General features: G+C 47.6%; 8 protein-coding genes across 8 annotated transcripts; 5 read left to right on the plus strand and 3 right to left on the minus strand.

Moving 5' to 3' along the window:
* Positions 1-797: 797 nt before the first annotated feature.
* On the plus strand, positions 798-2,378 carry N7469_005437 (uncharacterized protein; the record flags this gene model as incomplete). Its single annotated transcript, XM_056644357.1, has 5 exons — positions 798-938; positions 1,039-1,629; positions 1,696-1,813; positions 1,874-1,988; positions 2,060-2,378. The coding sequence occupies 5 exons, from the start codon at positions 798-800 to the stop codon at positions 2,376-2,378; spliced, it is 1,284 nt and encodes a 427-aa protein (XP_056501171.1).
* A 51-nt stretch (positions 2,379-2,429) lies between these two features.
* On the minus strand, positions 2,430-3,599 carry N7469_005438 (ketopantoate reductase family protein; the record flags this gene model as incomplete). The annotated part of the gene is made up of 1 exon (XM_056644358.1): positions 2,430-3,599. The coding sequence occupies one exon, from the start codon at positions 3,597-3,599 to the stop codon at positions 2,430-2,432; it is 1,170 nt and encodes a 389-aa protein (XP_056501172.1).
* Positions 3,600-4,174: 575 nt separating this feature from the next.
* On the plus strand, positions 4,175-4,974 carry N7469_005439 (Sas10/Utp3/C1D family protein; the record flags this gene model as incomplete). Its single annotated transcript, XM_056644359.1, has 3 exons — positions 4,175-4,355; positions 4,413-4,579; positions 4,633-4,974. 3 exons carry the CDS (start codon positions 4,175-4,177, stop codon positions 4,972-4,974), a joined length of 690 nt encoding a protein of 229 aa, XP_056501173.1.
* Positions 4,975-5,444: 470 nt separating this feature from the next.
* N7469_005440 (uncharacterized protein) lies at positions 5,445-6,193 on the plus strand. The gene is made up of 3 exons (XM_056644360.1): positions 5,445-5,694; positions 5,824-6,080; positions 6,146-6,193. Exons 1-2 carry the CDS (start codon positions 5,474-5,476, stop codon positions 5,996-5,998), a joined length of 396 nt encoding a protein of 131 aa, XP_056501174.1. The 5' UTR covers positions 5,445-5,473; the 3' UTR covers positions 5,999-6,080; positions 6,146-6,193.
* A 389-nt stretch (positions 6,194-6,582) lies between these two features.
* Positions 6,583-8,099, minus strand: N7469_005441 (UBX domain-containing protein; the record flags this gene model as incomplete). The annotated part of the gene is made up of 5 exons (XM_056644361.1): positions 6,583-6,624; positions 6,684-7,662; positions 7,728-7,846; positions 7,902-7,954; positions 8,015-8,099. The coding sequence occupies 5 exons, from the start codon at positions 8,097-8,099 to the stop codon at positions 6,583-6,585; spliced, it is 1,278 nt and encodes a 425-aa protein (XP_056501175.1).
* Positions 8,100-8,156: 57 nt separating this feature from the next.
* Positions 8,157-9,489, plus strand: N7469_005442 (cytochrome oxidase assembly protein SHY1; the record flags this gene model as incomplete). Its single annotated transcript, XM_056644362.1, has 4 exons — positions 8,157-8,574; positions 8,662-9,174; positions 9,234-9,339; positions 9,390-9,489. 4 exons carry the CDS (start codon positions 8,157-8,159, stop codon positions 9,487-9,489), a joined length of 1,137 nt encoding a protein of 378 aa, XP_056501176.1.
* Positions 9,490-9,571: 82 nt separating this feature from the next.
* On the minus strand, positions 9,572-11,226 carry N7469_005443 (uncharacterized protein; the record flags this gene model as incomplete). The annotated part of the gene is made up of 5 exons (XM_056644363.1): positions 9,572-9,671; positions 9,729-10,265; positions 10,333-10,756; positions 10,812-11,061; positions 11,128-11,226. Coding segments are annotated over 5 exons (1,410 nt in total), but the record flags the coding sequence as incomplete, so codon positions are not given.
* A 311-nt stretch (positions 11,227-11,537) lies between these two features.
* Positions 11,538-12,631, plus strand: N7469_005444 (uncharacterized protein; the record flags this gene model as incomplete). The annotated part of the gene is made up of 5 exons (XM_056644364.1): positions 11,538-11,886; positions 11,944-12,121; positions 12,181-12,279; positions 12,342-12,394; positions 12,450-12,631. 5 exons carry the CDS (start codon positions 11,538-11,540, stop codon positions 12,629-12,631), a joined length of 861 nt encoding a protein of 286 aa, XP_056501178.1.
* Between the last annotated feature and the right edge of the window lie 52 nt (positions 12,632-12,683).

Below are 12,683 nucleotides of genomic sequence, written 5' to 3' on the forward strand. Positions count from 1 at the left end.
CACAAGGTGGTCACCATACATCACAATGAACAGTGGTAACTATTTAAGAATTAATCTGATGAGCATGATTCAAGTAATAAAGAATTCATCATATTAGAAAATATTCAGGTATCTAGATTCGCACGGTACCTGAAAAGTGTTTGCTAAACAAGGTACGTGAATGGCACATGACCTCCCATCAAGCCCTATATAAAATACCACTAGCTAAGAACTACCCTATTTCTTAGTCTTAACCTCCTCCCGATTATCGCTTACTCCTTATTTATCACCCCACAAAAAGAATACGATAAGACAGTATGGTATACTTATAGTGTCCAAGAGGTTGATAAAGTGTCCACTCTTAAACATAGATTGATCCATCAACACAACCTGAAGCTTACTACTACTACTACTACTACTACTACTACTACTATTGCTATGACATCAGGGTCTTTGCCAATGTCCAAGTAAGATATCTGGATTTAGATGAGGAACTTCCAGATTGATGTTCTATTATAAATTAACATGAAATTTAGACTGTTCTTAAGCAGTGGATTATTCTGATGACTAAGTTGGCATTGTCTCCACTTTGTTGATCCAGTCGAGTTGAAGGCTCGCGAGTTCTCTTTTTTGCTATGGTTGCTGATCAAAGTTGCAGATTTGCAATTGAATACGCCAATTAATTCCAAGAACATTCTTATTTTTTAAGGAATCAGATTCATTCTTAATTGATAGGTTGGTCCCAAATCTCCGATATCCCCACAGTTGGCACGCTCATTAATATATGCACAGACATCCAAAAACCAAAACCATTCGCCATGAGTTCAGACTGGAGTCCTGGCGAAGTCCATGAGACTTTCACAGAGTGGGCTTTGGCTCAAGGAGTCATTGCGAATAAAGTGAGACCAGCGCGATTTCCAGGCCGTGGACTAGGAATGATCGCGACGGAGCCAATCAAGGTATGAAGTAGAAACAAAACAGACTAACCCTAGTCAAATTCCCTTTTTGAAAACAAAATCAAATAAAATATCATAACTCACATAACTCAAATTATAACAGTCTGGCGAATTTGTAGTCAAAGTTCCTGCATCAACAATCTTGACAATGGATAAGATCCCTGCTGAATTCCGTGACCAATTCCCAGAAGACACTAGGGTTCAGGCTATCATTGCGGCCTACCTCACCTGTGGCAGCGAAGAAGAACTATCTCCCTATAAACTCTGGTTCAAGACTTGGCCAACGCGGCAAGATTTTGAGGATAGCATGCCTTTGATGTGGCCCCGATCACTAGGCGGTTTGTCTTGGCCCGATGGTGCTGCAACAGATGAGTCTGCCACACCCTGCACAAACTTCCTGCCACCATCTATCTCGGGGTCTTGGAACTCGATTGAAAAAGGCGTACCAGTGAAAGAGTATGAGGCCGATCATCAGAATCTGGTGGAGGGACAAGGTCAGCGGCTGAGGAAAGCTTGGGATGATGTTGTCTCTGCCATCCCAAATATTGACTGGCGATCTTTCTCGTATCATTGGTTGATTCTTAACACGAGGAGTTTCTATTGGGTTGCGCCAGATCAAGAACCTCCTGAGGATCGAAATGATGCTATGGCTCTGTTACCCTTTGCGGATTATTTCAATCACTCCGATGTGGAGGTGAGTTCTTTCTTCTGTGAATTGTACGTGTCTTGCGTGAAGTGGCTAATGTTGTGCGGAATCAAGTGCGATGTCAAATTTGATGAAGATGGATATACCTTGAGTGCCACTGACGATTATGAAGTCGGCGATGAGGTCTATATGAGTTACGGAAGCCACTCAAACGATATGTTGTTAGCAGAATGTAAGCTCAACCAATCCATCTTCGTCCCGGTTGTGGACTTTTTCAACTAAGATTTCACAGATGGATTCTTCATGGACAAGAATACTTCAGATTGTATCTACCTTGACGATATCATATTCCGTGACTTCCCCAGTGCAGACAAACAAGAGACGCTGTGGTTAAATCAGTATTACGGGTAAGGGCTCAATATTGAACTTGACACACGCAAGCCGGGTATTTTCATGCACTATTGCTAATTATACATAGTAATTATTGTGTCAACGCCGAGGGTGTATGCTACCGAACAGAGATAGCTGCGTGTCTAATGTACATGAATGAGAATGATTGGACGAATCACCTGGAGGGATCGACCGAGGGCGTGGATGAAAAGAAGTCAGAGGCCATCATTCAAAGGTGGCTGAAGACATATGCCACAGAGGCAGATGTCACAATGAAGGCATTGCGAAGGACAATTGAGTCGGACGCTGTGCCTCAGACAGATCGTGCAAAGGCAGGGAATTTGCTGCGGCGCTGGGAGCAGATCAAAAGCATCTGCAAGAGTGCATCCAGTGCACTTTCTCTATAAATGATTCTTCAGTTGCATGGTTTTTAAACCTTTGGATAGACTAGAGCATATTCAGGGCGATTCAGAAGAGTCTTTCACGGATTGACGGGCCTTGGTGGTGCTTGGTGATGATGAAGTGGTTATTTGTGGACCAGTCAAATGAGAAGAATCTTGCATCTCGAAATCAGAGTCGATAGGGACCGCTTCAGCCTCCGCGCGGTTATAGATCATTTGTTTCGCATGAATAAGATGCTTGATCATGTAATTTATCACGCAGGTGATGCCCAGCTCCTCTCCACGGCGAACAATGTATCCGTTCAGATATTCGACTTCCGTTCCTCTCCGGTGCTTAACGTCATGCAGCATTGGGCTAATATTGCGGCGAGTTCGACCCAGTTCCCAGACAACTAGTCGGCGTAGGCGCTCAGGCAAAAACCGATCCTCTAGCCCAGGAACTCCTTGTAACTCCGGAAAAGCCATGATGACTCTTGAAATCTCAAGAAGAAGCAATCGCATCAGGCGAGAAACACTTTCCACGTAGAGTAGATCACCATTTCGGCAATCGTTCAATGCAGTCAATGGATCGATGACACTGCTGACTGCAAGCTTCTCAAGCTGATACATGAGAACGTTGGTCGGTGTGTTGGCGAAGGCAACGAGGGATGGGGTAAGAGTGAAGAGGCGAGTCAAGTATTTCATCGAAGGTGCCCACGAAGTGTCATCCTCTGGCTTTGCCAAAGTTATCTCCCGCGGGGCCGGAGGTGCAATATTTGTTGTTCCAACCGTCTTGTATCTGACATTGTACATATCCTTTTTGTCCATCCCATGGCTGAAAACCGCGTGTAGGTAGTTTGGACGTCGGCTTGGGTCTGGAAATACGAATCGATTGAGCCTCTCGGCGACACCTAATCCGTTTTGAACCAACATGATGGTCGAGTCGGACGTGAGACGTTTTTTCAAAGATCGAATACCGTTGAACGCCTGATTCGACTTGCAAGCTACGACCAAGCAGTCGATAGGCTCTTTAGCTTTCTCCGGTCTCGGTGGTGAGCCTTTGTGATCAATACGTTCACCATTATCCTCATATTTTTCCCCGTAATCGGGAGGAATTCTGTACCATTTGCCGCCGGTTAGAACTTCGATACCGATTCCTTTCTTGAGCCCATCAGTCAGACCGTCATAGTCGATCGTAAGTCTTTTCTTCCTTTGGCGATATGCTTCGTACATCCCCCAGTTGACCATGAATAATGTTACATCGGGTGGACATTCTCGTTTGGCGAGAGACTGTGCAATAAAGATGCCCGCATTCCCGGAGCCAAGGATGTGTACACGGCCTGAGACAAGACCTTCAACCTCAGTCTCTGGAGAATTGTCATTTTTTTGCGATGTCGTTGTAGAGAACCTGGCTAACAAGCTACCGGAGCCAAATTGCCGAGCATTAATGCATATATCGAAACGCCCGCCGCGCCATAGCGGGCGAGATCGTAGTGCTTGAAACACTTTGGCGAAGTTTTTCGAGGGAGAGAGGAGTCCCCCGAGTGTAGCGACAAGGTAGTCCGAGAGCGAACGGTCGGGTGCAGGAAAGGGATGAGGGATGTGCCGACAAATAAGGCTTTCAAATAAGCAAAGAGTACTCGCCTCGAGCAAAATGCGAGAATTCCCAATATCTCCGTAGAAAAGAAAATAATGATGTCGGAGATGCGACGCGATGCCGCGAATGATGGAGTCTCTTTCCTCCACCGCCCGCCCCTGCCGCCCCAGTTTGCACCGGCCCTAAATTTTTCGATCGCCGATTGTTCATTCAACACCACATCACCATGGACGCACCAAATTTGATGCCGCTGCTGGAGCAGCTTGATGATAAAGTTGATGATCTTGAGGAAGTTCTTGGGCCTCTCATTACCCAGTCTCTTCCGAAGTTGTCGAAGAATTTGCCCATTATGGACAAGGCCAAGATCCATTCCATGACTGCCTACGTCCTCGAGTCCCTCATCTTCTGTAAGTTTTGGTCAATCGCATTGGAATAAATGAGGCTTTTCTAACTTTACTTTGCAGCATATCTGCGCCTCAAGGGCGTTGATGCGAAACAACACCCTGTGTGGACGGAATTAACTCGCGTGAAGCAATACCTCGCCAAGATCAAGGCCTTAGAGACTGAGCCCGAACAACGCACCATGACATTAGATAAGGCGGCAGCAGGCAGATTTATCAAGCATGGCCTGGTAAGTTCCGTGGATACGCCCGTGATTTCGAGTCACGACTAACATCTACCTAGGCTGGCAACAATAAGATTGATCTGGAACGCGCAGAAAAGGAAGCTAAGGAGCGAGCACGCGCTCAACTTAAAGCGTCTATGCTGGCTAAAAAGATGGCTGCAAAGGAAACGACAGCTACTTCTAGTGGCGCCGATTCAGCACAGAATACTGTCGACTCGGACGATAACAACGATGATAAGACGGACGAAGATGCAATTAAGAAAGACGCCGGCGATGAGGCAAAGCCTAAAAAGATTAAAAAGTCCAAGAAGGGATCGCTTAGCAAAGAGGAGCGGAGAAACGAGAAGAAATTGCGGCGACAAAAGAAAGAGGAAGCTCGCAAGGCTCGGAAAGCCAAATAGACTTTGCTCCCTTCCTGTATGTCTGTCTACCTATTATAAAGGTGACCTGGAAAGTCCCAGAGACAGTCATCTTGAGGCGGTCCTAGTTATTGTCCTTGTACTGCCGATTTTGTACACCACGACCATTAGATACCCAGCCATAAAGCACTGAATGGAGTTTGACTTGAACATTAAACACTGAATTACCAATGTTCCTTCCAGCAGTTGAAACACAGATCCTCTATCACTAAGAATGACCACCTATCGTTAGAATAATAAAAATTCCTAGTATTAACACCCGTACATTGTATATCCATTTATTGCCTTTATGCCTTATTTTGTAAGGCCGTTAACCCCGGTGCACGTGATAATACATACAGCCAATCAGAACACGTATAACAAATCCGCAGGGACTGACTCAGCCTCTCGTAGCTTCGATTTTCTCCACCCTCGGCTTTCGAAGTATTCATGTATCTGTCTCTCCTCCTTTACTCCAAAAATCAAAACCATATCAATCAAAATGCCTCGTCAACAACGCCGTGCCGCCCCTACTCCCGCGCGTAGCGCTCCCTCTCGCCCTACCGCGGCTCCTGCCCGTCCGGCCCCTGCTCCCCAACACCAGCAGCAGGCACCTCACTCAACCGCCGCTCACCATCCCCAACAACAAGCTCCTCCCATGCAGGCTCCTCCCCAGCAGAGCGCTGGCCCCGGTCTGTTCGGCCAAATGGCTTCTACCGCTGCGTAAGTGACGACACCTCATTACAATACCTTTGCTTTTGCTATACATTTGCGAGTCTTCCGGCCAAGTCGGGAAAATCCGCCGAGACTGGCATCCTTTCCGAACCGCATGCTAATATTTGGTTATTTTAGTGGTGTTGCTGTTGGTTCTTCCATCGGTCATGCTATCGGTGGTATGTTCGGCGGTGGTGGCTCAAGTGCCCCCGCCGAGGCCCCCCCAGCAGGCTCCTGCCCAGAACCAGGCCATGGACACCGGCCTGTACCAGAGCAGCGCTACCAACAGCTCGTGGGAGAACCCCGCCTGTGAGACTGATGTCCGCAACTTCCGTCAATGCATGGATGAGAACCAGGGTAACATGAGCATTTGCGGATGGTATCTGGACCAGCTGGTATGATTTCCTCTCTTTTCTGATACTCCTCTTTGGGGAGCGAGTGCTAATATTTTGGTTTATAGAAAGCTTGCCAGGCTGCTGCCAAGCCTTACTAAAGGATCTTTGGATTGGGACAGTTTCAAAGCGTGTGATAGAAACCATGGTTCTTTCCTTTAGACCGAGATCTTTGGTCGGGGTGGAGTCTGGTTGAATATTATTCTTTTACAATGCGATTCTTACGTGTTGTTTGTACTTATACCATCTCTGCTCATTGAATCTATAATTGCCCACGACTTCTTTTATCTGGGTTGATGGATACCATTTCATTGAGATTTTCAAGTTGATATGAAACAACAGTATCTACTGCATTTCGCCGGGGTATGATTGCTTTGCAATTTATCTAGGATTTCAACTCGTTTTTGTTGGTAATAGTACAACGCTTTGATCCTAGGCTTCAACCATTTGGGATAATGTATTATGACAATGTGAACAAAATGTATGCAATGACAGCCTAGGAGGCTTAACGATCACTGCCATCTTGGTTTCGCGGCTCAAAATTCAACTGTTCATGTTAGTATGAATACAAAACCAATACTGAGCAGTAATAGAAATGTGTCATACCTGGTTCCCGTTATACAATTGACTATCTCTCCCATCGTTCCGCTGATCATGGAGCGTTCGAATTCTCGGTCCTGACGAGCGTGTATTGCGAGGTGTAGGAACAGGCGTAGAACTAGATGCCTCGGGCTCACTGGGTGTTTCTGTTTGCCCATACCCGAGGAATGAACCAATAAAGCTAGTTGCTGTACTTGCCACCGAAGATGCTACACCGTAGACTGTCGAAATTCCACGGACCGGAAGGCTAGATGCGGAGGCAGCGTATGCTGATGTATACGATTGGACGGGAACCATAACTAAATTTGCGGTCGAACCGAGACACAACTTTTCGAGTGTTTGTGATTCATCTGACGCGGAGAGTGTCTGGCTGGGAAGTGGTGTTAAAATGTGTTTGAGATTATAAGGTCGGTGGTCATCCGTCAATTGTTGATCAAGCCAGGACCGTACATCCTTTCCAATTGTCTGGTTGGGTAGGAATGTTGAACGAACGGAGCTTCCGTCAAATAGCCGAACTTGTAGACGATATTCCTTAGGGGGACCCCGAGGGACGGGTGGTTGTGGTTTCGGTTCTTCTTTGAGTTGCTCTTTGGTCTTTTTAGTAGTCTTAGGAACGACTGGTTTTGCAGAGCTCAATGGCGGATTAGTTGATTTCGGAGGCTTGTCTTGGTTCTCCTTAGGTTTCTCTGTCTTAGCTTTTTTGGACGGTAAAGGCGTGGAGCTCGATGACTCTTCGGTCATCTGTCTAGGTTCTGGGTGAGATGATACGGCTGGAACTTGTGGCGTGGGTTGCTGAGTTGAGGGGGCAGGTGGAGAAGTAGGCGAAGTTGATGAAGTTGTAGTAGTATCATTGGCTGATGACGCGCTCGCCTGGGGCTGCTGAGAAGTTGGAGCAACATATTTGCCCTCCAGTGCCACTTTCAACCGATTCAAAAAGTCACCTTTAGATACCTCTGACGTGATAAACTCTTGTAGCGTGCCATTTCTATACTCTCTTGTTAGCCCACGTTGCCGAAGAATATCTGGACCAGAAGCGTCCGCAGAACACACTTAATCACAATAACAGTCGGATAACTCGAGATTGGACAAAAGGAGGTCAGGAAGCCAGCCTCCTGGCTCCCAGCGGCGAGGCGTAGAGTAATTGCTTTATCACAGAGAGCTTGTACAATCTATCCGAAGATTAGCCACCACTGAACGTACATCTTTACGTGGAAACTCAATGACCTCTGAATCGGCGAAGTAATCCTCTTCCCAGGTAGAACTGAGCTCGGCATCATCTGTGTCTCAATTTAGCCAGGCTGGAATTAGATGTCGCGATGCGGGGAGATATGACCAACCTCGAGCAAAGCAAACAACTGCTTTTGCCTCATTCACCGCCAGAGCTATACCCTCCTGCAGGGTTCCGGAATAAAAGAGCGCCATGATCGTATCATACAACACTCAGACTCGTATCAAGATGTTCGTTACTCGAAGTTGGAGATGTGTACTGAACTGCGGAGAACGGAGCTCGGTCGAGCCGGCGCTCTACCGCCTAAACGCGATTGGATCCGCTCCGAAGCCAAAATCTCCCCGGTCCAACTTTCTTCTCGGGAAGCCCAACTTCAATCTCAATCTGAAAATACAACAGAGTACCCCGGTGAAGGTGCTTGTTCATACACAATGCGACATTTCTTTTCGAATTTACGGAGGACCACCCCGTCTGCTTGGATAGTGCCACCTCGAGTCCGCAGTTCGAATGTCGCATGGTCACAGGATTCGATCTGCTCTAGATGTCGCCTGCAGCAAAGACGCCAGTTCACTCAGTCTCGACAATTGACGGATAGTCTTTCAGTGGTAGATCACCCGGCCAAGCTTGTTCGAGTGAATCAGAAACACGGACCTGGTCTAATTATCCTTGGTATGTCCTTCACTTGCATGATCCGGCATATTCCCGGAATCAAGGCAACGAATTCAAATGACTGACATGCGCTCTTCTCGACTGCAGCATTGATTCCCATCATCTCTTTCGGTCTAGGCTGCTGGCAAGTCCAGCGATTAGACTGGAAAACTAAGCTCATTGCTAAATTTGAGGACCGTCTTGTCCGGCCTCCGCTGCCCTTACCCCCACGAGTCGACCCGGATGCTATTTCTGAATTCGATTACCGCCGCGTCTATGCCACTGGTCATTATAACCACGAGAAAGAGATGCTGGTAGGGCCTCGTATGCGCGAAGGTGAAGACGGCTTCATCGTCGTGACACCTCTTGAACGTGGAGATGACCAGAGCACTGTGTTGGTAAACCGAGGGTGGATTTCACGAAAGCACATGGCGCAGAAAGATAGACCTGAAGGGTTACCCAGGGGAGAGGTTACTGTGGAAGGACTGCTACGTGAGCCTTGGCAGAAGAACATGTTTACACCGGAGAATAAGCCCGCGGAGGGGAAATTCTACTTTCCTGATATTGTGCAAATGGCCGAATTGAGCGGGAGCCAGCCCGTCTGGATTGAATCAACTATGAGTATGCAATGACTTATTCTGGATAATTATGATATAAGGCCGGGGCTAACTATCTTCTAGCGCCTGATCTGCTGCAATTTATGGCATGCGAGGCCAAGGGCATTCCTATTGGACGCGCACCCGAAGTCAATCTGCGAAACAACCATGCTCAATACATCTTCACATGGTAAGTCAATCGCACTGCCTGGATAACGGTGCTTGTCTAATGCTTCACAGGTTCGGTCTTTCATTCGCCACATCAGTCATGATGTGGATGCTCGTGCGGAAGAAGCCTAATGAGGCACTGCGACGAGTTCGCCAGAACCGTAACTGGTGATCTGCATTTGTTCGAATTTTTTTTTCATGGGTTGGCCCGGCGTTTGTATGTGGATTCGGATTGTAGTGGTTGGACGAGTAAATCATGGCGGCATAGCGAGTCGCATATCTTGCTGAAGCTCCCTGGGCAAGTGTTTTTGAGCCAGCGAAAATATAGTGGTGGATTTGTTGACGTGGCGTTGTCTTTACATAAGTCAGCAAATCATCTCAAGACTAAATCTTAGGCTCTGCCAAACTGACCTCTTCATCAGTGTTGCAACATCACTTTCATCAATGGTCTTTCGTCCTGCGTGTTTCGAATACGCTGCCAAGTCCTGGCTCACCTGTTCGAAATACCATGCGGTTGCTTGTTCAATTGCTTCAAGCGCTGGCTTGTTAATTCTGGCTTTCGAGCCAGCCTGTGTCCCGGCGAAGCGAGTGGCCAATTTCTTGACAATACCTTTGGGTAGAGTAGGCACTGGAATTCCATGGCGGGATATTTGCTTTTGTTTGCCACGTGTGGATGGATCTTCATCTCGCAAGCCTCCGCCGACAATCCCTGAGTGCTCGCTCGGGGATACAGCTGGTGGGAAATTTAGACCAAAATCGAAGCCACCACCGTCATCATCGTTGCCAGCTGGTAATGGCGACATGGGTGCTGGTTGAATTTCGCCCGCGGACAACTCAAAGCCGTCTGTCTCATCAAGATTATCGCCAACTTCATCCTCGATTGGCATAGCTCCTGGGGATGGAAAGTCCATAACAAGATCAAACCGCCCCAAATCGGCCGTTTCTCCTCTATTTGTGAATATTAGCCTCCGTGTATAATAGACCTTAAGATTCAAGGCATTTTAGCAAAACATACCCACGGTCGAAATCGCCTCCACTAATCATCGTATCATCTGCACCGTCGTCTTCGACAATGGCCGTTTCATCCCCCGGATCAGCGTCACTGTCGGACTGATTATCCGCGAAAGCGTCGCTAGGTCTCCCATAGTTGCGACTCATGATGGACATCCGCTCCTGATCTCGAATGCTAGTATCTCGTCGTGGAAATTCGACAGACTGGTAGGTGATATCGTCCTCGTCGAAGGCGAGAGACAAACGAGGTGGGCTTTTCGCGGTACTGCCTTCCTCGCTGCCCTCTATCTCTTGGATCGGCAGTGTCAACTCGGGCGGTTCGGTCTCCGACTCTTCGTCCAACTCTTCGATCTCATCTTTGGGTTTCGGTGGAGTTTTGATTTCTTCTTGGGGAGATGACTGGATTGGTTGGGTGACGGGAGCAAGAGCTGCAAAATGATTAGTTTCATACACAAAGATAAAAGGAGCATTGGAATTTCGTACTTCGACCAAGATTTCTCAGTATATCAAATGTTGTTTCACGCTGGACACGTCCGCTTCGTCTGCGGTCACGACCGGGGGTATTTGCTGCTCGTTGCTGGCGAGCATTACGACCATACGGCGTAGAAGGCGCAATTGAAGGACGACCACGAGGTGTGAAACGAGAAGCGGACCGTTGGCCCGACGGAGTCGCTGTCGTAACAAGACGGCGAGGAGTCAAAGGATATCGTGTATGACTTGGAAGGCGTTGAAGCTAGTAAAAGAGCAACATCATGTTAGAAAGTTCAAAGTTCGCGACATCATGAGGACTTGCACTCACCCCCGTTAATGTTGTATCCCCGGACGGCGTCGCGGAGCCCACGTCGCGCAGGCGATTACGTGGGTTTGGCGTAGACATCACCAGAGGCAAAGACAAGCTCTACAGACAAATGATATTCGACTTTTCAAGACTCCCGGCCGTTTTCAAGCTCTGGTTGTTTGGCGCAGTAAATGTGGGGTACGTAAATAAAAGAGTGAGGAGCGCGTTGGGGCTTTGCATAACATTCGGGTCCATCCACACTTCCTAAAGGGGCTAGCGCCTGTCGATAAGGATGCTGACTCACCACGATAAGTGCGGCCAATTTTCGAAGCTTTTTTTTAATGCCGACATTCGAGTCTCTTGAACAGTCATAATTGGAAGTTTGCGAGGGACCCAATTCAACCCAGACGATTTCTCAGGCTCTCATCAAAATGGCGGAGCCAATTCCCAACAAAGGTCTCTCCGACAAACTCGAGAAGAAGCGCAAGAGACAAGGCGATGAGCAGACTAAAGAGGAAGCCGAGACGAAGCCCGCAGCTACGCCAGCAGCAGCCGCAGATGAACCCAGCAAGAAGAAGCGCAAGAATCAGAAACAAAAGCAAAAGAACAAGCTCAAGAAGCAATCTGAACAGGACGTGAAGACGCAAGAACGCAAAGATGGAATTGACGAGTCTATTGGGAAGATGGATGGCTCGTTGCTTTGCGATTACTTCGCTCAACGCGCAAAGAAACTAGACAAGGAACTTTCGGCTGTGGAACTCAGTGATCTATCTGTCCCCGGTATGTATATGCGCAATGTGATAAAAGGTGCCTCAAGCAGTGATTAATTATAAGCAGGGTCCGCCTTCCTTGATACTACTTCCTTCGATTCTCCTCGGTCATTGGAGCAACTTCCCGCTTTCCTCAAGAACTTTAGTCCCAAGGGAGCTGATTTGTCCAAGTCCTCGACAAAGGAGGGAACCCCTCATACACTGGTTGTGTCGGCTGCTGCACTCAGAGCTGCGGATGTCGTGAGGTGAGAACAGGCATGATTTTCAAATGTGCAAGAACTCGATGCTGATAAGTTCATACCAGGGCACTTCGACCCTTCCAGACCAAGGAGTCAATTGTTGGAAAATTATTCGCGAAACATATCAAATTGGAGGAGGCCAAGCAATTCCTCCAGCGTGCTCGGTATGGTCCTTTTGCGAACCCTGTCCCTATTTGGTTCCACTCAGACTAACAGTCGTGTTTAGAACTGGCATTGGTGCTGGTACACCACAAAGATTAATCGACTTGCTAGAGTCTGGTAAGTCAAGGTTTCGTGAACGAAGACCACAAGGCATACTAATGACTTGTGCTAGGAACCCTCAAAGTGGATGAATTGGAGCGTATTGTTATCGATGGCTCTCACATCGACACGAAGCAGCGCGGAATTTTTGATATGAGAGAGACGCACTTGCCTCTCTTGAAGTTTCTGACTCGGCCAGAGCTTCGAGAGCGGTATGGGGCGTCGAAGAACAAGATCCAAATTTTGATGTTTTGATTGTGAGCGTTGGCAAAAGTTTTCCCCACTAGAGTATATTACACCTCAATGT

Source organism: Penicillium citrinum (assembly GCF_028827155.1).
Source record: "Penicillium citrinum strain IBT 23319 chromosome Unknown utg000004l:1.0-2404223.0:1.0-2405248.0, whole genome shotgun sequence".
Classification (NCBI taxonomy): domain Eukaryota; kingdom Fungi; phylum Ascomycota; class Eurotiomycetes; order Eurotiales; family Aspergillaceae; genus Penicillium; species Penicillium citrinum.